The sequence below is a fragment of the Polyodon spathula genome, chromosome 5, assembly GCF_017654505.1.
Source record: "Polyodon spathula isolate WHYD16114869_AA chromosome 5, ASM1765450v1, whole genome shotgun sequence".
In the NCBI taxonomy this organism is placed as follows: Eukaryota; Metazoa; Chordata; class Actinopteri; order Acipenseriformes; family Polyodontidae; genus Polyodon; species Polyodon spathula.
Genome location: NC_054538.1, coordinates 79,505,109 through 79,529,904, shown reverse-complemented (window position 1 = coordinate 79,529,904; position 24,796 = coordinate 79,505,109). Strand labels below are relative to the sequence as shown.

Genomic DNA, 24,796 nt, shown 5'->3' with positions numbered 1-24,796 from the left:
AGCAAGTCAATCTCTCGGAGCATGTAGTTGATATGTCCAGAAGAAAGCGTGTTAGGAGTTGACGGGTTATGATTGGATCAGGTTCTGGCTATGAGTAGGTACCATAATACTTAGAAAAATGTACATTTCAACCGTAACAGGCAGTGCTGCTTGATTCTGTCTCCTATCGGAGAGATGGAAGCAGCAGGATGCAGCCTCTTTTGCATTGTGGTTAAGATGCTCGCTTGCAGTGTGTGGGCTCGCTGGTTCACGCCCAGCCTCTTTTGCATTGTGGTTAAGATGCTCGCTTGCAGTGTGTGGGCTCATTGGTTCATGCCCAGCCTCTTTTGCATTGTGGTTAAGATGCTCGCTTGCTGTGTGTGGGCTCGCTGGTTCATGCCCAGCCTCTTTTGCATTGTGGTTAACGCGGAGAAAACGTAACACCAATTCTACGAGCGACCGGCCCAGCCTCTTTTGCATTGTGGTTAAGATGCTCGCTTGCTGTGTGTGGGCTCGCTGGTTCACGCCCAGCCTCTTTTGCATTGTGGTTAAGATGCTCGCTTGGTTTGTGTGGGCTCGCTGGTTCACGTCCAGTCTCTTTTGCATTGTGGGTAAGATGCTCGCTTGCTGTGTGTGGGCTCGTTGGTTCACGCCCAGCCTCTTTTGCATTGTGGTTAAGATGCTCGCTTGGTTTGTGTGGGCTTGTTGGTTCACGCCCAGCCTCCGCCCTGCTACACAAGCTTTGCATGAAAGCAGCTTACCTACAAGTTAATAATGGCTTGGATGATCACATCCTGATGGCATGAAAAGCACATCCTGAATTGGAAGAGTTTCTGCCCTGGCTCTGTATGCTTGTCTAGGGGGAATAGTCACGAGAGGGAAATGGAAGGAAGGCTTCGCTTACTGCTTGCTACTTGTCAGATCAGATGTCTTCTTTAAGGATGAAGCGTAGATAAAAGCTGCAGGCTTTGAATTCAGCATGGTTGTGTTCTGCTGACTCCGCATATAAAGATATCCTATTCAGCAACATGCCATTCCCTACTCAAACCCAGAGGAAGGGTTTTCAGTGAATGCAAGTGATTACATGAACACAAGCAATCTGTTTACACTGTGTTTACATGTGCTGGCATATCTACCTCATATCATGGTCAGAGTGATTCTTCATGTGTCCTACCCAGTTAGAGGTAAGTGGAATCCACATGTGAACATTGATACTCTTATCGGATATTACATCATGATAACTTCTCCTGTGATTGCTCCAGTGCTGAGTCACTGTATCCCAACCACTCAGCACATGTTAATATGATGAGATTGTAATGCTGTACTGTAGACTGGAAAAGCAACACTCCCAGCAGAATTGCAAGTGTAGATGTCACATGATTTTTACGTCTTTATTTTATTTGAATGATAATGTCTGTCCTCTGATGCTTGCAAACCATGTGCTCTATGCTCTGTACTCAGTAAGATGCTGACAAACCATGTGCTCTGAGCTCAGTAAGAAAACAAACAGCCCCACCACCACTGCAAGGGTAAAATAAATTCTGGACAGGGATCTGAAAAGCAAAGCCCCATCTGAGGCTCCAGCCAGCTCCCCTCAAGGAGCTGTACATTCAGGGGATTATTGCAAAGCAATTGCTATTGTGCAAGAGAAACGAAAGGCTTCTCTTAATGGATAAGTCACTGCACCTCTCTACCTAACATATAAACCCAGGCTTGAAGATGCAGTACTGACAAAGCCCCCCAGTTCGCTATGGTAAATTTTCACATTGAGTTTGCAGTTTTACCATATTTTTGCTGATGGTTATACTATGCATTTCCATGCTTTCTTATCGTTATTTGCCACGGTTATAAATAAGCTTTCCCGCCCCGCTCTGTGCTTCACTCTGCTTTCCTCCACTTTTCTTTGGTCTCTCCATGCTAAATGTCAATGAGATCCAGCAGCAGGCTGTCTCAGGGTTAAGGCTGGACTGTCGCTCTCATTACTGTCTCTGGGGGGGCCTGGGGCAAATCATCAGTGAAGCAGTCAGGGAGGGGAGATTTTACAGCCATGTCGTTTTCCCACGTCATTCAGCCTGTCAAGACGTATCGTCAGGACACCCTCTCCCATGCCAGGCTTCCAGAGACACGTCCAGCTGGCCTGCTTCTCATTACTGAAATAAAAGTGTGGCCAGGGGCCCTGACTCACTGCCTCCAGCCCGCACTCTCACTCCATCCAGCATGCACTCTCACTCCCTGACTCACTTTCTCCAGCACGCACTCTCACTCAATGACTCACTGTCTCCAGCCCGCACTCTCACTCCATCCAGCACGCACTCTCACTCCATCCAGTATGCACTCTCACTCCCTGACTCACTGCCTCCGGCCCGCACTCTCATAAGAACATAAGAACATAAGAAAGTTTACAAACGAGAGGAGGCCATTCGGCACATCTTGCTCATTTGGTTGTTAGTAGCTTATTGATCCCAAAATCTCATCAAGCAGCTTCTTGAAGGATCCCAGGGTGTCAGCTTCAACAACATTACTGGGGAGTTGATTCCAGACCCTCACAATTCTCTGTGTAAAAAAGTGCCTCCTATTTTCTGTTCTGAATGCCTCTTTGTCTAAACTCCATTTGTGACCCCTGGTCCTTGTTTCTTTTTTCAGGCTGAAAAAGTCCCTTGGGTCGACATTGTCAATACCTTTTAGAATTTTGAATGCTTGAATTAGGTCGCCACATAGTCTTCTTTGTTCAAGACTGAACAGATTCAATTCTTTTAGCCTGTCTGCATATGACATGCCTTTTAAGCTCGGAATAATTCTGGTCGCTCTTCTTTGCACTCTTTCTAGAGCAGCAATATCTTTTTTATAGCGAGGTGACCAGAACTGCACACAATATTCAAGATGAGGTCTTACTAGTGCATTGTACAGTTTTAACATTACTTCCCTTGATTTAAATTCAGCACTTTTCACAATGTATCCGAGCATCTTGTTAGCCTTTTTTATAGCTTCCCCACATTGTCTAGATGAAGACATTTCTGAGTCAACAAAAACTCCTAGGTCTTTTTCATAGATTCCTTCTCCAATTTCAGTATCTCCCATATGATATTTATAATGTACATTTTTATTTCCTGCGTGCAGTACCTTACACTTTTCTCTATTAAATGTCATTTGCCATGTGTCTGCCCAGTTCTGAATCTTGTCTAGATCATTTTGAATGACCTTTGCTGCTGCAACAGTGTTTGCCACTCCTCCTACTTTTGTGTCGTCTGCAAATTTAACAAGTTTGCTTACTATACCAGAATCTAAATCATTAATGTAGATTAGGAATAGCAGAGGACCTAATACTGATCCCTGTGGTACACCGCTGGTTACCACACTCACTCCATCCAGCATGCACTCTCACTCCCTGACTCACTGTCTCCGGCCCACACACTCACTCCCTGACTCACTACCTCCAGCACGCACTCTCACTCCATCCAGCCCGCACTCTCACTCCCTGACTCACTGTCTCCAGCCCGCACTCTCACTCCATCCAGCACGCACTCTCACTCCCTGACCCAGTTAAACGAGGCAGCCTTCCCAGCGACAGCGAGTAGAAGCAACAGCGAGTGGGAGAAGTACAGGCGTGGAAAAGTACAGAGCAGTTTAGAAGCAGAAAGGAGAAAGTTTGCTTACTATACCAGAATCTAAATCATTAATGTAGATTAGGAATAGCAGAGGACCTAATACTGATCCCTGTGGTACAGCGCTGGTTACCACACTCACTCCATCCAGCATGCACTCTCACTCCCTGACTCACTGTCTCCGGCCCACACACTCACTCCCTGACTCACTACCTCCAGCACGCACTCTCACTCCATCCAGCCCGCACTCTCACTCCCTGACTCACTGTCTCCAGCCCGCACTCTCACTCCATCCAGCACGCACTCTCACTCCCTGACCCAGTTAAACGAGGCAGCCTTCCCAGCGACAGCGAGTAGAAGCAACAGCGAGTGGGAGAAGTACAGGCGTGGAAAAGTACAGAGCAGTTTAGAAGCAGAAAGGAGAAAGTTTGCTTACTATACCAGAATCTAAATCATTAATGTAGATTAGGAATAGCAGAGGACCTAATACTGATCCCTGTGGTACACCGCTGGTTACCACACTCCATTCTGAGGTTTTTCCTCTAATCAGTACTTTCTGTTTTCTACATGTTAACCACTCCCTAATCCATGTATATGCGTTTCCTTGAATCCCAACTGCGTTCAGTTTGAGAATCTTTTGTGAGGGACTTTGTCAAAAGCTTTCTGGAAATCTAAATAAACCATGTCATATGCTTTGCAATTATCCATTATCGATGTTGCATCCTCAAAAAAATCAAGCAAGTTAGTTAAACACGATCTCCCTTTCCTAAAACCATGTTGACTGTCTCCCAGGACCCTGTTACCATATAGGTAATTTTCCATTTTGGATCTTATTATAGTTTCCATAAGTTTGCATATAATAGAAGTCAGGCTTACTGGTCTGTAGTTACCTAGTTCAGTTTTGTTTCCCTTTTTGTGGATCGGTATTACGTTTGCAATTTTCCAGTCTGTCGGTACCACCCCTGTGTCAAGAGACTGCTGCATGATCTTGGTTAGCGGTTTGTAAATTACTTCTTTCATTTCTTTGAGTACTACTGGGAGGATCTCATCCGGCCCAGGGGATTTGTTTATTTTAAGAGCTCCTAGTCCCTTTAACACTTCTGCCTCAGTTATGCTAAAGTTATTTAAAACTGGATAGGAACTGGATGACATGTGGGGCATGTTGTCAGTATCTTCCTTTGTAAAAACTTGTGAAAAGTAATCATTTAATATATTTGCTATTTTTTTTTCTTCATCTACGATTTTGCCATTTGTATCTCTTAAACATTTAATCTCCTCTTTGAATGTTCGCTTGCTGTTGTAATATTGGAAAAACATTTTGGAATTGGTTTTAGCTCCCTTAGCAATGTTCATTTCTATTTCTCTCTTGGCCTTTCTAACTTCCTTTTTGACTTGCGTTTGCAGTTCTGTGTACTCTTTCTGTGTACTTTCTTTTTGGTCCTTTTTTAATGCTCTGTAAAGTGCCTTTTTTCGCTGAATATTTTTTTTAATTGATCTATTAAACCATTTTGGCAATTTAGTTTTACATTTAGATTTGTCTACTTTAGGGATATAATTGTTTTGCGCCTCTAGTACTACATTTTTGAAGAACAACCATCCTTCTTCTGTGGGTGTTTTCTCTATTTTACTCCAATCTACTTCTGTTAGTCTCTGTTTCATACCTTCATAGTTTGCTTTTCTAAAATTGTAAACCTTAGCTTTAGTCATTACTTTTGGGGTTTTAAAAAACACTTCAAATGAGACCATGTTGTGGTCTGAGTTTGCCAGTGGTTCTCTGACCTCTGTTTTAGTTATTCTATCTTCGTTATTTGAAAAGACTAAATCAAGGCATGCCTCCCCTCTAGTCGGTGCCTTGACAAATTGTGTTAGGAAGCAGTCATTTGTCATTTCCACCATTTCTATTTCATCCTTCGCGCTACCCATCGGGTTTTCCCATTTTATTTGGGGGAAGTTGAAATCCCCCATTAGTATGGCTTCTCCTTTGCTACACACATTTCTAATGTCATTGTATAACAGATTATTGTGCTCACCGTCTGAATCTGGCGGTCTATAGCATGCTCCTATTATTATGCCCTTTGAATTTTTGTCTGTTATTCTGACCCATATTGATTCGGTTTTATTTTCTTTGTCCAGGTTTAACACCTGGGCTTCAAGACTGTTTCTTATGTATAGCGCTACCCCTCCTCCTCTTCTGTCCTGCCTGTCTTTCCTATACAGTGTATACCCACAAATATTATATTCGTCCCCATCACTCTCAGACAACTACGTTTCAGTAACACCTATCACATCATAGTTACCTGTTAGTGCAGTAGCTTCAAGTTCTAGAATTTTGTTTCTGATACTTCTAGCATTTAGATAAATACATTTAATGGTTGTCTTACCTGAGTTGTTGTTCTTGTTTTGATGCGGTCTCCCTTCTGTTTTTTGTTGTTGATTTCTCCCCCCTTCCTTTCTAGTTTAAATGCTTCTGAACCTGCTCGAGGATCTTTTCTCCAAGTAGACTGGTTCCCTTGTTATTTAAGTGCAGTCCATCCCGTCTATACAGATAGTCCTTGTTGTAGAATGTGGTCCAATGATCAAGATAGGTGAAGCCTTCTCGTGTGCATCACGTCTTCAGCCATGCGTTTTGATTAATTATTTCCAGCTGTCCATATGGTCCTTTGCAAGGTGCCGGTAGTATACCAGAAAATACCACATTTTTGGTTTTCTCTTTTAATTTCCTTCCTAGCTCTCTGAATTTGTTTTGCAGGGATTTTGGTCTGTCTCTTCCAATGTTGTTTGTACCGATGTGGACGACTACTACCGGGTCGTCTCCTGTTCGTTCTAGGAGCCTGTCCACGTTTTCAGTGATGTGCTTGACCGAGGCTCCCGGAAGGCAGCACACTGTTGTAGTAAGGGGGTCCAAACTGCGAATTGAACTTGCTGTGTTTCTCAATATGGAGTCCCCAACAATCATGACCTCCCTTCTTTTTGCTGTCTGGTCACCACTGTCAATGGGATCCTGGATGTTGTTCCTTTCATTCTCTTGTTGTTGGTTCTGCTCATCAAAATTCTGAAGTGACTCAAATCTGTTGGTTGTTTTGATTTCTGGTGTTGTGTTTGACGAAGTTTCTTTTTTTCCCTGCTTCTGCCTACCTGAAACCAGCTGTTCTGACCTTCTATCTCCCTGGTGGCTTTCAGTCTGTTAGGGGTGATGCAAACTTCCATGAATTGTGGGTGTGCCAGTTCCTCAAGATCCTGTTGCTGTCTCACTTCTTCCAGCTCCATTTCTAGCATACTTACTAGTTTATGCATATCCTCGATCGCGTGGCACTTTACGCACACTTGGTTTAGCTCCGCTGGATTTTCTCGGATTTCCCACATCAAGCAGGTGTCACAGATTACTGGCTTGAAGACCATGTTGAGGGTTTTTTTTTTTTGAAGTTTAGTTTCTTCTGCAGCCATCAGCCTGCTTTCAAACTGCTTCTAAACTGCTCTGTACTTTTCCACGCCTGTACTTCTCCCACTCGCTGTCGCTTCCACTCGCTGTCGCTGGGAAGACTGCCTCGTTTAACTGTGTTGTTCTGCTGTGCTGTTGGCTCCTCCCCTCGCCCGTGTCTCAGAACGGCGCTGAATTTCAATCAGCTGCTCCGAGTTTCAGCTTGTTTGTTATCAGAAAAACACACGCGGCTGTTTGACTTTGAGCTACTGCTGTGTTTCCCCAATGTCCTCTGTTTTCTGATTAAAGCAATTCAAGATGCAATTTCTCCTTTCTGCTTCTAAACTGCTCTGTACTTTTCCACGCCTGTACTTCTCCCACTCGCTGTTGCTTCTACTCGCTGTCGCTGGGAAGGCTGCCTCGTTTAACTGGGTCAGGGAGTGAGAGTGCGTGCTGGATGGAGTGAGAGTGCGGGCTGGAGACAGTGAGTCAGGGAGTGAGAGTGCGGGCTGGATGGAGTGAGAGTGCGTGCTGGAGGTAATGAGTCAGGGAGTGAGTGTGTGGGCCGGAGACAGTGAGTCAGGGAGTGAGAGTGCATGCTGGATGGAGTGAGTGTGGTAACCAGCGGTGTACCACAGGGATCAGTATTAGGTCCTCTGCTATTCCTAATCTACATTAATGATTTAGATTCTGGTATAGTAAGCAAACTTGTTAAATTTGCAGACGACACAAAAGTAGGAGGAGTGGCAAACACTGTTGCAGCAGCAAAGGTCATTCAAAATGATCTAGACAAGATTCAGAACTGGGCAGACACATGGCAAATGACATTTAATAGAGAAAAGTGTAAGGTACTGCACGCAGGAAATAAAAATGTACATTATAAATATCATATGGGAGATACTGAAATTGGAGAAGGAATCTATGAAAAAGACTTAGGAGTTTTTGTTGACTCAGAAATGTCTTCATCTAGACAATGTGGGGAAGCTATAAAAAAGGCTAACAAGATGCTCGGATACATTGTGAAAAGTGTTGAATTTAAATCAAGGGAAGTAATGTTAAAACTGTACAATGCACTAGTAAGACCTCATCTTGAATATTGTGTGCAGTTCTGGTCACCTCGCTATAAAAAAGATATTGCTGCTCAAGAAAGAGTGCAAAGAAGAGCGACCAGAATTATTCCGAGCTTAAAAGGCATGTCATATGCAGACAGGCTAAAAGAATTGAATCTGTTCAGTCTTGAACAAAGAAGACTACGTGGCGACCTAATTCAAGCATTCAAAATTCTAAAAGGTATTGACAGTGTCGACCCAAGGGACTTTTTCAGCCTGAAAAAAGAAACAAGGACCAGGGGTCACAAATGGAGTTTAGACAAAGGGGCATTCAGAACAGAAAATAGGAGGCACTTTTTTACACAGAGAATTGTGAGGGTCTGGAATCAACTCCCCAGTAATGTTGTTGAAGCTGACACCCTGGGATCCTTCAAGAAGCTGCTTGATGAGATTTTGGGATCAATAAGCTACTAACAACCAAACGAGCAAGATGGGCCGAATGGCCTCCTCTCGTTTGTAAACTTTCTTATGACTCGCTGCCTCCAGCCCACACTCCCACTCCATCCAGCATGCACTCTCACTCCCTGACTCACTGTTTCTGGCCCGCACTCTCACTCCATCCAGCCCGCACTCTCATTCCCTGACTCACTGTCTCCCGCACGCACTCTAACTCTGTGACTCACTGTCTCCGGCCTGCACTCTCACTCCATCAAGCACACACCCTCGCTCCCTGACTCACTGTCTCCAGCCTGCACTCTCACTCCATCCAGCATGAACTCTCACTCCCTGACTCACTTCCTCCAGCCCGCACTCTCACTCCCTGACTCGCTGCCTCTGGCCCACTCTCTCACTCCATCCAGCACGCACTCTCACTCCCTGACTCACTGCCTCCAGCCCGCACTCTTACTCCCTGACTCACTGTCTCCAACCCCGCACTCTAACTCCATCCAGCACACACTCTCACTCCCTGACTCACTGTCTCCAGCCCGCACTCTCACTCCATCCAGCATGCACTCTAACTCCCTGACTCACTGCCTCCAGCCCGCATTCTCACTCCCTGACTCACTGACTCCAGCCGGCACTCTCACTCCCTGACTCACTGTCTCCAGCCCGCACTCTCGCTCCTGACTCACTGCCTCCAGCCGGCACTCTCACTCCCTGACTCACTGTCTCCAACCCGCACTCTCGCTCCTGACTCACTGCCTCCAGCCGGCACTCTCACTCCCTGACTCACTGCCTCCAGCCCGCACTCTCACTCCTGACTCATTGCCTCCGGCCCGCACTCTCACTCCCTGACTCACTGCCTCCAGCCTGCACTCTTCACTCCCCTCCCTGACTCACTGTCTCCAGCCTGCACTTCTCAGATGGTGTGCCCCATTATATAGACAGCTTATTTTTCAGAGCTCTCTCTCTCTCTCTCTCTCTCTCTCTCTCTCTCTCTCTCTCTCTCTCTCTCTCTCTCTCTCTCTCTCTCTCTCTCTCTCTCTCTCTTGTTTTCAGCTCTTAAACAGTTATTCCACTCCAGGTTTAACAGGTCAGATGGGATAATGATCAGGGCTATGCAATCCTGTTCCAGGAGGGCTATTTCATTCCAGGTTTAACAGGTCTGATGAGATAATGAACTACTTCAGGGTCTGGATGCTGGTTTAATTGGTTCAATTAAATAATTTAGAACTGGGTTGGAACAAAGACCAGGAGTGGAAGGACCAGCTTTGGCCAGCCCTGTTGTAAACCAACATCTCCTATCAGGCTGGGAAGTTTTGTCTTCTTGTGTTTTACCTTCATCACTCTAAACAAGGTTTCTGATCCCAGAAGGCTTCCAGGGTCGTTTTCACTCCAGTATCATTGGGGAAGCGTCTCCTGCTCTGGATAATAAAGAGCTCATTGCACCTGGGCTGTAAGAGGTTCAGATCTTTACTCATCAGCACAGCCACACACTGACAGTGGTCTGTGTGAACTTTCTTTCAGATCATGTGTTATTATTGTTAGGGAGACTCAGTCTCCTCAGATTTCACACTGATTAATACAGCATGAGCTGCCACTGTGTGGAGCTGATCAGAGTGTAATTCTCACAGCTCTGCATCTCCAGGAAGCAAGCCAGTGTGCACCCTTAGAACAATTCTATTAGAACCATTAGAACAAGGCTATTATAACAAGTCTATTAGAACAAGGCTATTAGAACAAGTCTATTAGAACCCTTAGAACAAGGCTATTAGAACAAGTCTATTAGAACCATTAGAACAAGTTTATCACAGTACATTTGGAAGATCATTTTGCAGCATGTCACTGTGTGACCCACCTGGTTTGCTCTGTGGATTATGGGATGGAATTCTGCTGAGGTGAGGAGCAGCCCGGTTGGGGGTAACAATGGAGCTTGTAAACATGGTGACCTTGTGACCCCCGGGGTCACAACCCTGAACACACAGACACGCAGTCAAATATGACAACTCAAACACAGAGCACAATTCTTTTATTTTTCAATACAAAAATAAACAATATTATCATCATGATTATTATTATTATATACAGCAAATCTCAAAATGATACAAACTACAAAAATGAAAAAACAACAGAAAAATCCATTGACGCCAATGGTCATTTTTAACAGTTTAGTTTTATCGCTTATCTTATTGCTTTCACTGAAAGCAAATACTGTAGACAATCTGTGTTTCCTGTCCAGATATACATGTTTCATTTTCATTTAGAAATGAAAGTCTTTCATTTTCTCTTACTGCCTCTGCTGCTATGTGACGTCTTCCACTTGTAAAAGTTTACAGTGCTGGAGGAGGGATCTGAGCTTGAAATAACAAGAATAACCAGCAGCCTCAGAATCCAATTCTACAGGCCACACTATTTTTGCCCCCAGTTAAACAAGTTGACACTAGAATTCAGGTCTCAAGATTATATATCACATAGAACTGCTTTTGGAATATCTGTTCCTCAGATGCTACACAGTGCATTCATGATTGTCCCATAATAAAAGATGAGATGAGTCGAGCAAGCTGACATTTGGGTTGCTTGTTCCTGCATGTACCTCGACCTCTCTCAACAAGGCCCTGTCTGGCAGCCTGCATCAGGCGATGGACCGCTCAGCTCTCCAGGGACCAGGCGATGGACCACTCAGCTCTCCAGGGACCAGGCGATGGACCACTCAGCTCTCCAGTGACCAGGCGATGGACCACTCAGCTCTCCAGGGACCAGGCGATGGACCGCTCAGCTCTCCAGGGACCAGGCGATGGACCACTCAGCTCTCCAGGGACCAGGCGATTGACCGCTTAGTTCTCTATGGACCAGGCGATGGACCGCTCAGCTCTCCAGGGACCAGGTGATGGACCACTCAGCTCTCCAGGGACCAGGCGATGGACTGCTCAGCTCTCCAGGGACCAGGCGATGGACCACTCAGCTCTCCAGGGACCAGGCGATGGTCAGCTCAGCTCTCCAGGGACCAGGCGATGGACTGCTTAGTTCTCTATGGACCAGGGGATGGACCGCTCAGATCTCCAGGGGCCAGGCGATGGACCGCTCAGCTCTCCAGGGACCAGGCGATGGACCGCTTAGTTCTCTATGGACTAGGGGATGGACCGCTCAGTTCTCCAGGGACCAGGCAGTGGACCGCTCAGCTCTCCAGGGACCAGGTGGTGGACCACTCAGCTCTCCAGGGAAGCTGCTGTAAATCAGTTGCTTCTACTTCTGGCTTCCCTACTTCTAAAGAGGTCAATTGGGCTGAGGTAAGCAAGTCTTTGGAGATTCTTATGGGAGAGTACAGTCAAACATTCCCCCCATATAACTTTGGTTGATCACTTGTTCCTCTTCAGAGTAATATTTAAACAGACTGGATTTATGGAGACCTGAGGCTGAGATGTTTTTGTTACAGGGTTTCTCAGAGCAGGGAGAGGAGGTTGTTAAGCACAGTTCTACTCAGACAATAATATATCCAAGGCAGTTGCAAATATATTACAGAACAGTGAAAACAATAATAATCCTAATAATACAATTATTATTATTATTATTATTATTATTATTATTATTATTATTATTATTATTATTATTATTATTATTAATAATAATAATAATAATAATAATAATAATAATAATAATAATAATAATAATAATAATCACATTGTTTTGATCGCTGATATTGCACGTTTGTCTTTTGGTTCAACTCCTGCTTGGAGAGGTCAGTACCCCAAGGGATTGGTGCATTAGTGCAAGAATATTTCTCTGTGTCTCTCTCTCCGTCTCCCCTCCCCTCTCCCTTCTCCCTGCCTAATCAGCCTGTGCTCAGGAGAGCAGGCTGGCTCGGAGCTGCTCAAGGCCCTGTGTTTGAGCTCCACTGTGTGTCTCGTCTTCCATTCAGCCTGTCACTCGTAGGAACGTCACTTTATCAGGGTCTGGAACCAGACTGGCAGCGCCCGCCTTGAAGAAGATCAGCTGGTGACCTGTGAGCCGGGCAGGGACAAATGAGTTACTCTTAGTCACCAGTTAGCAATATATATATATATATATATATATATATATATATATATATATATATATATATATATATATATATATAAGATATATATATATATAAGACTGCACATAAGGGTGCAGAGTTATGGTTGCGTAACTATGTTAACTGGCAATTTCCCAACCTTTAGGACTTTTGCAACCAAACCTTAACATTACTTTACCAAAGTTTTTGCCATTGAATTTTCATTGTTTTACAGAAGGCACCCTGGAAAATCAAACAACCACATCTGCCACATAATGTCATGGTGACAACAACTTGAGACCCTGAATAGCGCAGAAGAGAAGAAAGAGACACACACCAAGTATGTAAAGCTTTTTTAAAAGGCAGATTTATTGAAGCCAAATCAAATGTGAAAAATGTTAATCCCTGCCCCTGAGGCTGGAGAGCTGGGGACAAATTTGAACAAATTTAAGCTGATGGTTTTCCCTTTGTGGAACACTATTGCCAGAGTTTAAAATGTTTTCCTATCAATTACAACTATGTCATGCTTGAAATTGACAAGTGCTGTATTAATTTCAATATCATATCATTTTAATAAACTAATAAACAATATCGGGGATAATTAATTCCATGCTTGAATTTTGAATCTTGAATGTATAAATCTGGTATAAAAAGAAACATCAAATACATTCATGTCTTTGCAAATAATGTAAACAGGAGCATGTTATCGTTTATGTTTTGTTGTCAACCAACATTTTGTTATTGTTAAACTTTGCTAAATGTGGACCTCAGTATGTACCTCTGAAGGAAATCTGTACTGTAAGTGTCTTTGCTTGTAATTGCTGTAGTAGCTACATGCTAGAGGCTGCGTCCACAGCAGTTTAATTATATAATAAGATTCAATTCAATTCAATTTCTGTAAAACTAGGAATGGACTGGAGGGGCAGGAATGTGAAAGTGGTTTGGGTCAGATGAGGATGAGCTGGAGGGAGTGGAGTGGCATGGAGTGGCGTGGAGGGGCAGGAATGTGAAAGTGTTTTGGGTCGAACAAGCCTGTTTCAATAAAGATTAGTGATTGTTGTGCTGACGGCTGCCTTTCAGCCGCACAGTTTAATTAAGAGCTCGGGCCGGGTTTCCCTGTGTGAGATGACAGTGAATGAGAGAAGCTGTGAGAGACGAGGGGGCGTGCAGCTGTGATTGCTGCAGCCATCAATCTGTGGGCACATTGTTTAATTAGAGAGTCATCTTTCACCGCAGAGTTATTAGAAACTCCTGTGTGCAACTGCTCTCCCGTGCCTACACACACAGAGACACACACACACACACACACACAGACCTACACACACACACACACACACACACACACACACAGACACATAGACCTACACACACACAGAGACACACACACACAGACACAAAGACATACACACACACACACACACACACACACAGACCTACACACACACAGAGACACACACACACAGACACATAGACCTACACACACACACACACACACAGACCTACAGATGAGAGGATAGAGAAAAAATGGAGACAGTGTAAGGATGAGAGAGAGCGAGGGGTACTCAAGGCAGCGGCGGTGCTCACCTGTCCAGGTAGTCTGATTGGTCAGCACAAAGGCGCGGCACTGGGCGTGGCTCTCGCACACATCTATGGCCTCTTGGATGCTGAAGACGGACAGGAGGCAGCCCTCATGGTTATAGGAGGGCCAGCAGTGGTAGTTATCACCGGTGATGGAGGCACCAAGCACTCGCTTGTACTCTGCAAGACAGCACAGGGAGAAAAGGGTAGAGGCATACAGAACTGGAGTTAGTATAAAACACACCATCATACAGGCCTATTGTTAACTTGGTCATGCTATTCACTGACCTGGGTCATGCGATTCACTGACCTGGGTCATGCGATTCACTGACCTGGGTCATGCTATTCACTGACCTGGGTCATATTATTCTCTGACCTGGCTCATGTTATTCTCTGACCTGGGTCATGCTATTCACTGTCCTGGGTCATGCTATTCACTGTCCTGGGTCATATTATTCTCTGACCTGGCTCATGTTATTCTCTGACCTGGGTCATGCTATTCACTGTCCTGGGTCATGCTATTCACTAACCTGGGTCATATTATTCTCTGACCTGGGTCATGCTATTCACTGTCCTGGGTCATGCTATTCACTGTCCTGGGTCATGCTATTCACTGACCTGGGTCATGCTATTCACTGTCCTGGGTCATGCTATTCACTGTCCTGGGTCATGCTATTCACTGACCTGGGTCATGCTATTCACTGTCCTGGGTCATGCTATTCACTGTCCTGGGTCATTCTATTCATTGACCTGGGTCATGCTTTTCACTGTCCTGGGTCATGCTATTCACTGTCCTGGGTCATGCTATTCACTGTCCTGGGTCATGCTATTCACAGACCTGGGTCATGCTATTCACTGACCTGGGTCATGCAATTCTCTGATATACTGTGTTTTGGACTTATTTTACTAGAATTTTGTAAAATACATCATGTCTTTGTTTTATTTTTTTTTAATGTACAAGATAAGGAAGCCTGTGTCTTTAACGGTGACATCTCGCTGGGTCTTTGCTGGGATCTTGATAAAAACCAAAGTCAGTCCAAAACCCTCACTTCTCATCCTCTGAGTGTGACATCACAGCCCTTATAAACATTCCCCATAGCAAAACAGAGCAAAGTGTCATAAAGCATAGTGAAAGCCTGGTAAAGCAAAGGAAAGCACTGTAAACAGTAGTATATTAATAAACATGGCAAACCATGGTAAACTATGGTAAGTGAATAGTATAACAATGGGAACGCATGGGAGGAAAGCTGCACATCTTTATAAAGCAGGACCCACTCCAGTAGTAAACGACTTCATAAACCTCCCTGATTTACAGCCTGGCTGACTAAATACAACCCTGCAGTAAAGTCACTCAGTCTATCAAGCCCGTCTCTACCAGCGACGCTTTGTGTCTTTGTAAAATCCATACGCACTCTTCTTTACAGGACGACCCGGCACTGAAACACACTTCATAAACACGGCAGTAGAGCTGATTCACTCCTCACAGTGTTTTATGGGATCCCTCGATTGCTGATTCACTGCCTGTGTCTGCTGGTGCCCCATCTCACCCAGCTCAGCCAGGCTGGTACCTCATTGTGTTTGTATATCTAATCCAGCTCAGCCTGGCTGGTACCTCATTGTGTTTGTATATCTAATCCAGCTCAACCAGGCTGGTACCTCATTGTGTTTGTATATCTAATCCAGCTCAGCCTGGCTGGTACCTCATTGTGTTTGTATATCTAATCCAGCTCAGCCAGGCTAGTACCTCATTGTGTTTGTATATCTAATCCAGCTCAGCCTGGCTGGTATCTCATTGTGTTTGTATATCTAATCCAGCTCAGCCAGGCTGGTACCTCATTGTGTTTGTATATCTAATCCAGCTCAACCAGGCTGGTACCTCATTGTGTTTGTATATCTAATCCAGCTCAGCCTGGCTGGTACCTCATTGTGTTTGTATATCTAATCCAGCTCAGCCAGGCTAGTACCTCATTGTGTTTGTATATCTAATCCAGCTCAGCCAGGCTAGTACCTCATTGTGTTTGTATATCTAATCCAGCTCAACCAGGCTAGTACCTCATTGTGTTTGTATATCTAATCCAGCTCAGCCTGGCTGGTACCTCACTGTGTTTGTATATCTAATCCAGCTCAGCCAGGCTGGTACCTCACTGTGTTTGTATATCTAATCCAGCTCAGCCAGGCTGGTACCTCATTGTGTTTGTATATCTAATCCAGCTCAGCCTGGCTGGTATCTCATTGTGTTTGTATATCTAATCCAGCTCAGCCAGGCTGGTACCTCACTGTGTTTGTATATCTAATCCAGCTCAGCCAGGCTGGTACCTCATTGTGTTTGTATATCTAATCCAGCTCAGCCTGGCTGGTATCTCATTGTGTTTGTATATCTAATCCAGCTCAGCCAGGCTGGTACCTCACTGTGTTTGTATATCTAATCCAGCTCAGCCAGGCTGGTACCTCACTGTGTTTGTATATCTAATCCAGCTCAGCCAGGCTGGTACCTCATTGTGTTTGTATATCTAATCCAGCTCAGCCAGGCTGGTACCTCATTGTGTTTGTATATCTAATCCAGCTCAGCCAGGCTGGTACCTCACTGTGTTTGTATATCTAATCCAGCTCAGCCAGGCTGGTACCTCACTGTGTTTGTATATCTAATCCAGCTCAGCCAGGCTGGTACCTCACTGTGTTTGTATATCTAATCCAGCTCAGCCAGGCTGGTACCTCACTGTGTTTGTATATCTAATCCAGCTCAGCCAGGCTGGTACCTCATTGTGTTTGTATATCTAATCCAGCTCAGCCTGGCTGGTACCTCATTGTCTCACTTTCTTTCTTCAAATTCTTTTTTTGTGTGTTTATTATGTGGCAGCATTACCTTTCAATTGATTTTTTTGCAGTTTTTGCACATAATGGAATTTACAGTGCAGCAATCCCCTCTATTACACAACAGATAGAATCTGAAACACTGACAACATCATGTTGTTTGGATGCTCTGGTCACTACCGTCCCCGAGAGTAATAATGACAGTAATGTGCTCTCCATGCTGGGGTTATCATGACAGTTAACAGCCACACAGTGACCCCAGAGAGCCTGAGGAGAGGTCCTTTCTGCAAACCTGTTTATCAAAGCCTGTAAATCTTACTGCTCTGCTGACTGTGCATTCCACAGTCTCCGGGCAACAGCAAAGAAAGAGGACTGGGCTGAATTGTAGCATTGCCTGCAAGAGAGGGAGACGAGCACAGCTGCTGAACTAGATCAATATATACCTCTCCAAACAAATCCAATGCAACCTCTGATCCTTGAAGGAGCAGGCAGGGTGTTTAGCGTTTAGAGGCTGATTGTGAGCGTCTCCTTCAGCACAGACCCTTACAAAAGTTCACCACGTGGTATTTTTGGCAGTTCTGTCATGCTTTTGCCATGCTTATATTATGCATTTACCATAGTTTGCCCTGGTTTTCCAATTTTATTAATACCATACCTTTCTATTCTTTACAATGCATCCCTATTCTTTACCGTGAGTTCCCTATGCTTTATTACACTCTGCTATGCTTTCACAGGCTCCCTGTCTGAGCGAGTCCTGGGTTACAGTATCACTTAGCTCTTCAGGAACTCTGAGAGGGGTTCTGGGGGAGAGTGAGGAGGGTGTGGCTGATCCCCTGACCCATGCACATCACCAACTCATTTAAACAGCACTTCACTCTGAACAGCCAGTGAGAGGAGTGCTTGGTCAGGTGACTTTTATGTCATTTGATCTTCCAGGACACACAGGCCCTTGGCAACCCTTAGTTAAACAGAGTCTGCAGTTTAACTTCGGGTCAACAAACATTAGTTACACAACAACTGCTTTATTCATGTATACGCCGGTATCATGCATGCACAATCTTGCAAACTGGAACACACTGTATACAGTGACATGCAGTACAAACTCAATACACAGTTCTGTTTCAGAACCATGAATGTGAATGTTCTCCCCATGGGTCATGTCTGCCTGTCTCTCTGCCTGCCTGTCTGCCTGTCTGCCTGTCTGTCTGCTTGCCTATTTGCCTGCCTCTCGGTCTGTCTGTCTGACTGGAGTGTTATCTATCCCTCATAGTTTCTATTCAAACATGACAGCTTCACCAAGTGGCCCTGGAGCCTTGGCTCTCCTGTACAAAGAGCGCTCTGTCAACCCGACTGTGGGCCTGGAAAATAAACAGCTAATACGTTCAGCGAGCTGAAGGCTTCACTCAACAGGGAGTGGGATACAATGGCAGCAAATGAAGACAGTTAAACTGCGCACCTGCGGGAGTGAGGCTGCCAGCACACCCCAGGCACAAAGGAACCCCTGAGGAGCCCCGAGTCACATTTAAACTGCACACCCTGGGCACACAGGAACCCCTGAGAAGCCCTGAGTCACATTTAAACTGCACACCCTGGGCACACAGGAACCCCTGAGGAGCCCCGAGTCACATTTAAACTGCACACCCTGGGCACACAGGAACTCCTGAGAAGCCCCGAGTCACATTTAAACTGCACACCCTGGGCACACAGGAACCCCTGAGGAGCCCCGAGTCACATTTAAACTGCACACCCTGGGCACACAGGAACCCCTGAGGAGCCCCGAGTCACATTTAAACTGCACACCCTGGGCACACAGGAACCCCTGAGGAGCCCCGAGTCACATTTAAACTGCACACCCTGGGCACACAGGAACCCCTGAGGAGCCCCGAGTCACATTTAAACTGCACACCCTGGGCACACAGGAACCCCTGAGGAGCCCCGAGTCACATTTAAACTGCACACCCTGGGCACACAGGAACCCCTGAGGAGCCCCGAGTCACATTTAAACTGCACACCCTGGGCACACAGGAACCCCTGAGGAGCCCCGAGTCACATTTAAACTGCACACCCTGGGCACACAGGAACCCCTGAGGAGCCCCGAGTCACATTTAAACTGCACACCCTGGGCACACAGGAACCCCTGAGGAGCCCCGAGTCACATTTAAACTGCACACCCTGGGCACACAGGAACCCCTGAGGAGCCCCGAGTCACATTTAAACTGCACACCCTGGGCACACAGGAACCCCTGAGGAGCCCCGAGTCACATTTAAACTGCACACCCTGGGCACACAGGAACCCCTGAGGAGCCCCGAGTCACATTTAAACTGCACACCCTGGGCACACAGGAACCCCTGAGGAGCCCCGAGTCACATTTAAACTGCACACCCTGGGCACACAGGAACCCCTGAGGAGCCCCGAGTCACATTTAAACTGCACACCCTGGGCACACAGGAACCCCTGAGGAGCCCCGAGTCACATTTAAACTGCACACCCTGGGCACACAGGAACCCCTGAGGAGCCCCGAGTCACATTTAAACTGCACACCCTGGGCACACAGGAACCCCTGAGGAGCCCCGAGTCACATTTAAACTGCACACCCTGGGCACACAGGAACCCCTGAGGAGCCCCGAGTCACATTTAAACTGCACACCCTGGGCACACAGGAACCCCTGAGGAGCCCCGAGTCACATTTAAACTGCACACCCTGGGCACACAGGAACCCCTGAGGAGCCCCGAGTCACATTTAAACTGCACACCATGGGCACACAGGAACCCCTGAGGAGCCCCGAGTCACATTTAAACTGCACACCATGGGCACACAGGAACCCCTGAGGAGCCCCGAGTCACATTTAAACTGCACACCCTGGGCACACAGGAACCCCTGAGGAGCCCCGAGTCACATTTAAACTGCACACCCTGGGCACACAGGAACCCCTGAGGAGCCCCGAGTCACATTTAAACTGCACACCCTGGGCACACAGGAACCCCTGAGGAGCCCCGAGTCACATTTAAACTGCACACCCTGGGCACACAGGAACCCCTGAGGAGCCCCGAGTCACATTTAAACTGCACACCCTGGGCACACAGGAACCCCTGAGGAGCCCCGAGTCACATTTAAACTGCACACCCTGGGCACACAGGAACCCCTGAGGAGCCCCGAGTCACATTTAAACTGCACACCCTGGGCACACAGGAACCCCTGAGGAGCCCCGAGTCACATTTAAACTGCACACCCTGGGCACACAGGAACCCCTGAGGAGCCCCGAGTCACATTTAAACTGCACACCCTGGGCACACAGGAACCCCTGAGGAGCCCCGAGTCACATTTAAACTGCACACCCTGGGCACACAGGAACCCCTGAGGAGCCCCGAGTCACATTTAAACTGCACACCCTGGGCACACAGGAACCCCTGAGGAGCCCCGAGTCACATTTAAACTGCACACCCTGGGCACACAGGAACCCCTGAGGAGCCCTGAGTCACATTTAAACTGCACACCCTGGGCACACAGGAACCCCTGAGGAGCCCCGAGTCACATTTAAACTGCACACCCTGGGCACACAGGAACCCCTGAGGAGCCCCGAGTCACATTTAAACTGCACACCCTGGGCACACAGGAACCCCTGAGGAGCCCCGAGTCACATTTAAACTGCACTCTGCACTGGCTAGTCGAAGCTGGAGTCGTGATTGTTAAATACACTGGAGTCGTGATTGTTAAATACACTGGAGTTGTGATTGTTAAATACACTGGAGTCGTGATTGTTAAATACACTGGAGTCTCTACAGTCATTGTGTTAAAGTCCAATATTTGAGTTGCTGTATACACTATCTGCTGTGTGCATAACCAGTATGAAACCAGTATATAAGGCACCTTGCTATGGATAGTACAGTAGATGAGCACAGGCTACATTCATAAACACCAGCGCTATAATAAAGTCAACTTATTGGTGTGCTGCTATTGCTTGGACATGTCTGTGTGTGTTTGAGATCACTGCGTGGACATGTGTCTGTGTGTTTGAGATCACTGCTTGTTAAATTCATAGGTAACTTTGCTAAGTACAGTATTTCTTGCTGGGACCTATATTTTGATATTTAGGCTAGTAAGGGTTAACTGGAGCTGCGGCTACAAAACAAAAAAAATCCCTCTCCCCAAAATCCCTTATCAATCATCAACTGTCTGCATATGCTTTACATTGCTACTGAAGCAAGGAAGAGGGAGAGAGAGGGCGGGGACAGGGAGAGGGAGAGAGAGAGGGAGCGAGGGAGAAGGAGAAGGACAGAGAGAGGCAGGTTTTAAAAGGGAACTCCAGGCTTTCAGTTTTCTATTAATGTGATTGTGTTTTAATGTATTCTACAACTCTTGAGTTTTATCAATTCATGCACTAATTATTGTATTACTCTATGATGGTAATGTATTTATCTGTGAATGAATTGAGATACTACCACATCTTGCTAACTTGCCTAAATCTGTGCTCTTTGTCCCCCCAGTGTGGACGCAGTGCCTCTTTCTGAACAAGCTCGCACGCTCAGTACACGGGCCAGAGTTCAAACAGCAGGACCTTCCCCCGCCTGTCTCAATCAGCATGGCGAATGCCAGCTTTCTGTATGAATGGGAGCTAATTACAAGATCCAATCATTTGAGAGCCCCCACCCTTCAGGAACTGAGTACAGTAATTACACAAGCATCACGCACCACTGACAAGCCAACAGAAACAACATTATCTGTACGTGTTGTCTGTGTGTGTGTGTGCGCGTGCGTGTGTGAGTGTGTGTGAGTGTGTGTGTTTGTGTGCGTGTGCGTAAATGTTTTTTAAACATGAAGAATACGGCTGCTTTACATCTCTCTAGAACTTGGACTACTGATTGCTTTTTACTCATTATTAGGTCTGTGTATAATTACATTACACAGGTGATAATGAATCAGGTTTGAAGTCTGGGAGAAAAGCAACTAAATGCCTTTCTTACAGGAACATAAGGAGAGGACAATGCATTGTTTTAACAAAACCTGAAGAGCTGCTGCCAGATCCCAAGTCAAAATAAAATGTTACATTAGCTACCGTGCTCAGGGCTGTGAAACCCTCTGCCAGGAGTAGAGCAGGTGAAGGAGGGTCAGGTCAGGTGTATGTTGAGCAGGACAGAGCAGATGTAGGAGGGACAGGTCAGGTGTATGTCGCGCAGGACAGGGCAGGTGCAGGAGGGACCAGGTCAGATGTGTGTCGAGCAGGACAGGGCCGGTGTAGGAGGGACAGGTCAGTTGTTGTCGAGCAGGACAGTGCAGGTGTAGGAGTGACATGTCAGTTTTCCCTGCTTGTTTATTCAGTGCAGTAAGATGTAGGTTTCCTGGTTTGTTTATTCAGTGCAGTAAGAGGTAGGTTTCCCTGCTTGTTTATTCAGTACAGTAAGAGGTAGGTTTCCCTGCTTGTTTGGGGAGTGCAGTAAGAGGTAGGTTTCCCTGCTTGTTTATTCAGTGCAGTAAGAGGTAGAGTTTGCCTGCTTGTTTGGGGAGTGCAGTAAGAGGTAGGTTTCCCTGCTTGTTTTGGAAGTACAGTAAGAGGTAGGTTTCCCTGCTTATTTAGGGCGTGCAGTAAGAGGTAGGTTTCCCTGCTTGTTTATTCAGTGCAGTAAGAGGTAGGTTTCCCTGCTTGTTTATTCAGTGCAGTAAGAGGTAGGTTTCCCTGCTTGTTTATTCAGTGCAGTAAGAGGTAGGTTTCCCTGCTTGTTTGGGGAGTGCAGTAAGAGGTAGGTTTCCCTGCTTATTTGGGGCGTGCAGTAAGAGGTAGGTTTCCCTGCTTGTTTATTCAGTGCAGTAAGAGGTAGGTTTCCCTGCTTGTTTATTCAGTGCAGTAAGAGGTAGGTTTCCCTGCTTGTTTATTCAGTGCAGTAAGAGGTAGGTTTCCCTGCTTGTTTTGGAAGTACAGTAAGAGGTAGGTTTCCCTGCTTATTTAGGGCGTGCAGTAAGAGGTAGGTTTCCCTGCTTGTTTATTCAGTGCAGTAAGAGGTAGGTTTCCCTGCTTGTTTATTCAGTGCAATAAGAGGTAGGTTTCCCTGCTTGTTTATTCAGTGCAGTAAGAGGTAGGTTTCCCTGCTTGTTTGGGGAGTGCAGTAAGAGGTAGGTTTCCCTGCTTGTTTTGGAAGTACAGTAAGAGGTAGGTTTCCCTGCTTATTTGGGGCGTGCAGTAAGAGGTAGGTTTCCCTGCTTGTTTATTCAGTGCAGTAAGAGGTAGGTTTCCCTGCTTGTTTATTCAGTGCAGTAAGAGGTAGGTTTCCCTGCTTGTTTATTCAGTGCAGTAAGAGGTAGGTTTCCCTGCTTGTTTGGGGAGTGCAGTAAGAGGTAGGTTTCCCTGCTTGTTTTGGAAGTACAGTAAGAGGTAGGTTTCCCTGCTTATTTGGGGCGTGCAGTAAGAGGTAGGTTTCCCTGCTTGTTTATTCAGTGCAGTAAGAGGTAGGTTTCCCTGCTTGTTTATTCAGTACAGTAAGAGGTAGGTTTCCCTGCTTGTTTGGGGAGTGCAGTAAGAGGTAGGTTTCCCTGCTTGTTTATTCAGTGCAGTAAGAGGTAGGTTTCCCTGCTTGTTTGGGGAGTGCAGTAACAGGTAGGTTTCCCTGCTTATTTGTTAAGTGTAATAAGAGGTGTTCTCACCGGCTCGGGGGGCCTGGGTTGTGTTCTGCAGGTACAGGCCATTGCTGTAGAGGTGGAGGAGCTTCTCCAGTTCAGACAGAGTCTCATCAATCCCCCAGCGCAGCTCTCCTACACCAGAGACATGGGAGAGACACTGTTAGACTGACAGGACAAGGTCCCAAGATCTGAGAGAATTCAATACAGCTCAGCACGGACAGACAAGGAATTCAGTGCACTGGAACTCAGAACTGGGGATCTTAGAGAATTAAACTCAGTATAGTGTAGAGAACAGTATGTTAGTTAGTGCTTCAAAAGTACGTTATTGTATAAAAAACTCAGTAGGCTCTGAAAGCCAGCTTATTATTCCTACCACAGAGTACAGAAAACTTGGGATCAGAGGATCATGTAGTCTCTGAAATGAAGTTTTATTTTAGAAATGTGGTGTGGTCGGGGTAGCTCTCAGGGACAGTCTCAGATGGGAGGGATGTGATATTCTCAGACAATAACCCCCCTGTCTCTGCGCGCACCCGTGAAGGAGAGATAGCATCACATGCTGTCTCTCTCCCACCGCGCTTCACGGCACATCATCAAATCACTTTCATGGGCTGTTGTGCCCCAGAAGAGCAGAGTTAAAATACTGTCTGACATACCATCTGCCTGATGAGCGCACAGATACCGCAGACTAACATGAAAAAAAAGAAGAGTTAAAAGTACTGGCGTGTCTCCAGTGTGCAGCGAGTCCCAGGCAGGCAGATGAGACAGATAGCGCTGGATGACTGTAATGTGATCGCTCTGCACCTTGTCAGAGCCAGCAGCTTCAAGAGCCATCAGAGGACAGGGGTCAGGCCAGTACACATCCCAGGACAGCTCGTTATCCATACAGAGGGTCTCTTACTCCTGCTTTACTTGCTTTGTTATGGATCTTTTGCACTGCATTTTAAATCAAACCATGTCAAACAGAACTAGACTGTGAAAAAACGATTATAATTAAACTGTCTGAAAAATGTACTTCTATTACATAGGGCAGAGAATGCCAAACTACTGTAGATATGGACAGTGCAGCACTGAACATCTGTATAACAATGAGGAATGGGGATGGTATCACTGTGTCTTCTTACCTGTAGAGTTGACTATTCTGTCCAGCAGGGGTCTCAGGGCTGTAGGTGCGCTGTGCGGCAGCAGGTATGTGAAGAAGAACCTAGAAAACAGTCAGAAGACACTGACAATTTCTGAATGTTGATTGTGATTTCAGTTACTTTATTAACCAGGCA

At 46.0% G+C, this 24,796-nt stretch overlaps 1 protein-coding gene across 2 annotated transcripts in view; it reads right to left on the bottom strand.

The window, feature by feature from the left end:
* Positions 1-12,146: 12,146 nt before the first annotated feature.
* pkdcca (protein kinase domain containing, cytoplasmic a) overlaps positions 12,147-24,796 on the bottom strand; it is a 37,322-nt gene continuing 24,672 nt past the window's right edge. Inside the window, exons 4-8 of one of the 2 annotated variants that reach the window (XM_041251441.1) lie at positions 24,644-24,723; positions 23,547-23,654; positions 17,231-17,305; positions 14,107-14,280; positions 12,147-12,487 (exon numbers count right to left, since the gene is read on the bottom strand). In XM_041251441.1, the coding sequence (XP_041107375.1) occupies positions 12,402-12,487; positions 14,107-14,280; positions 17,231-17,305; positions 23,547-23,654; positions 24,644-24,723 (523 nt within the window). In that variant the 3' untranslated portion in view covers positions 12,147-12,401. The remainder of the gene's footprint in view (positions 12,488-14,106; positions 14,281-17,230; positions 17,306-23,546; positions 23,655-24,643; positions 24,724-24,796) is intronic. The other variant, XM_041251442.1, reaches the window with a different exon arrangement.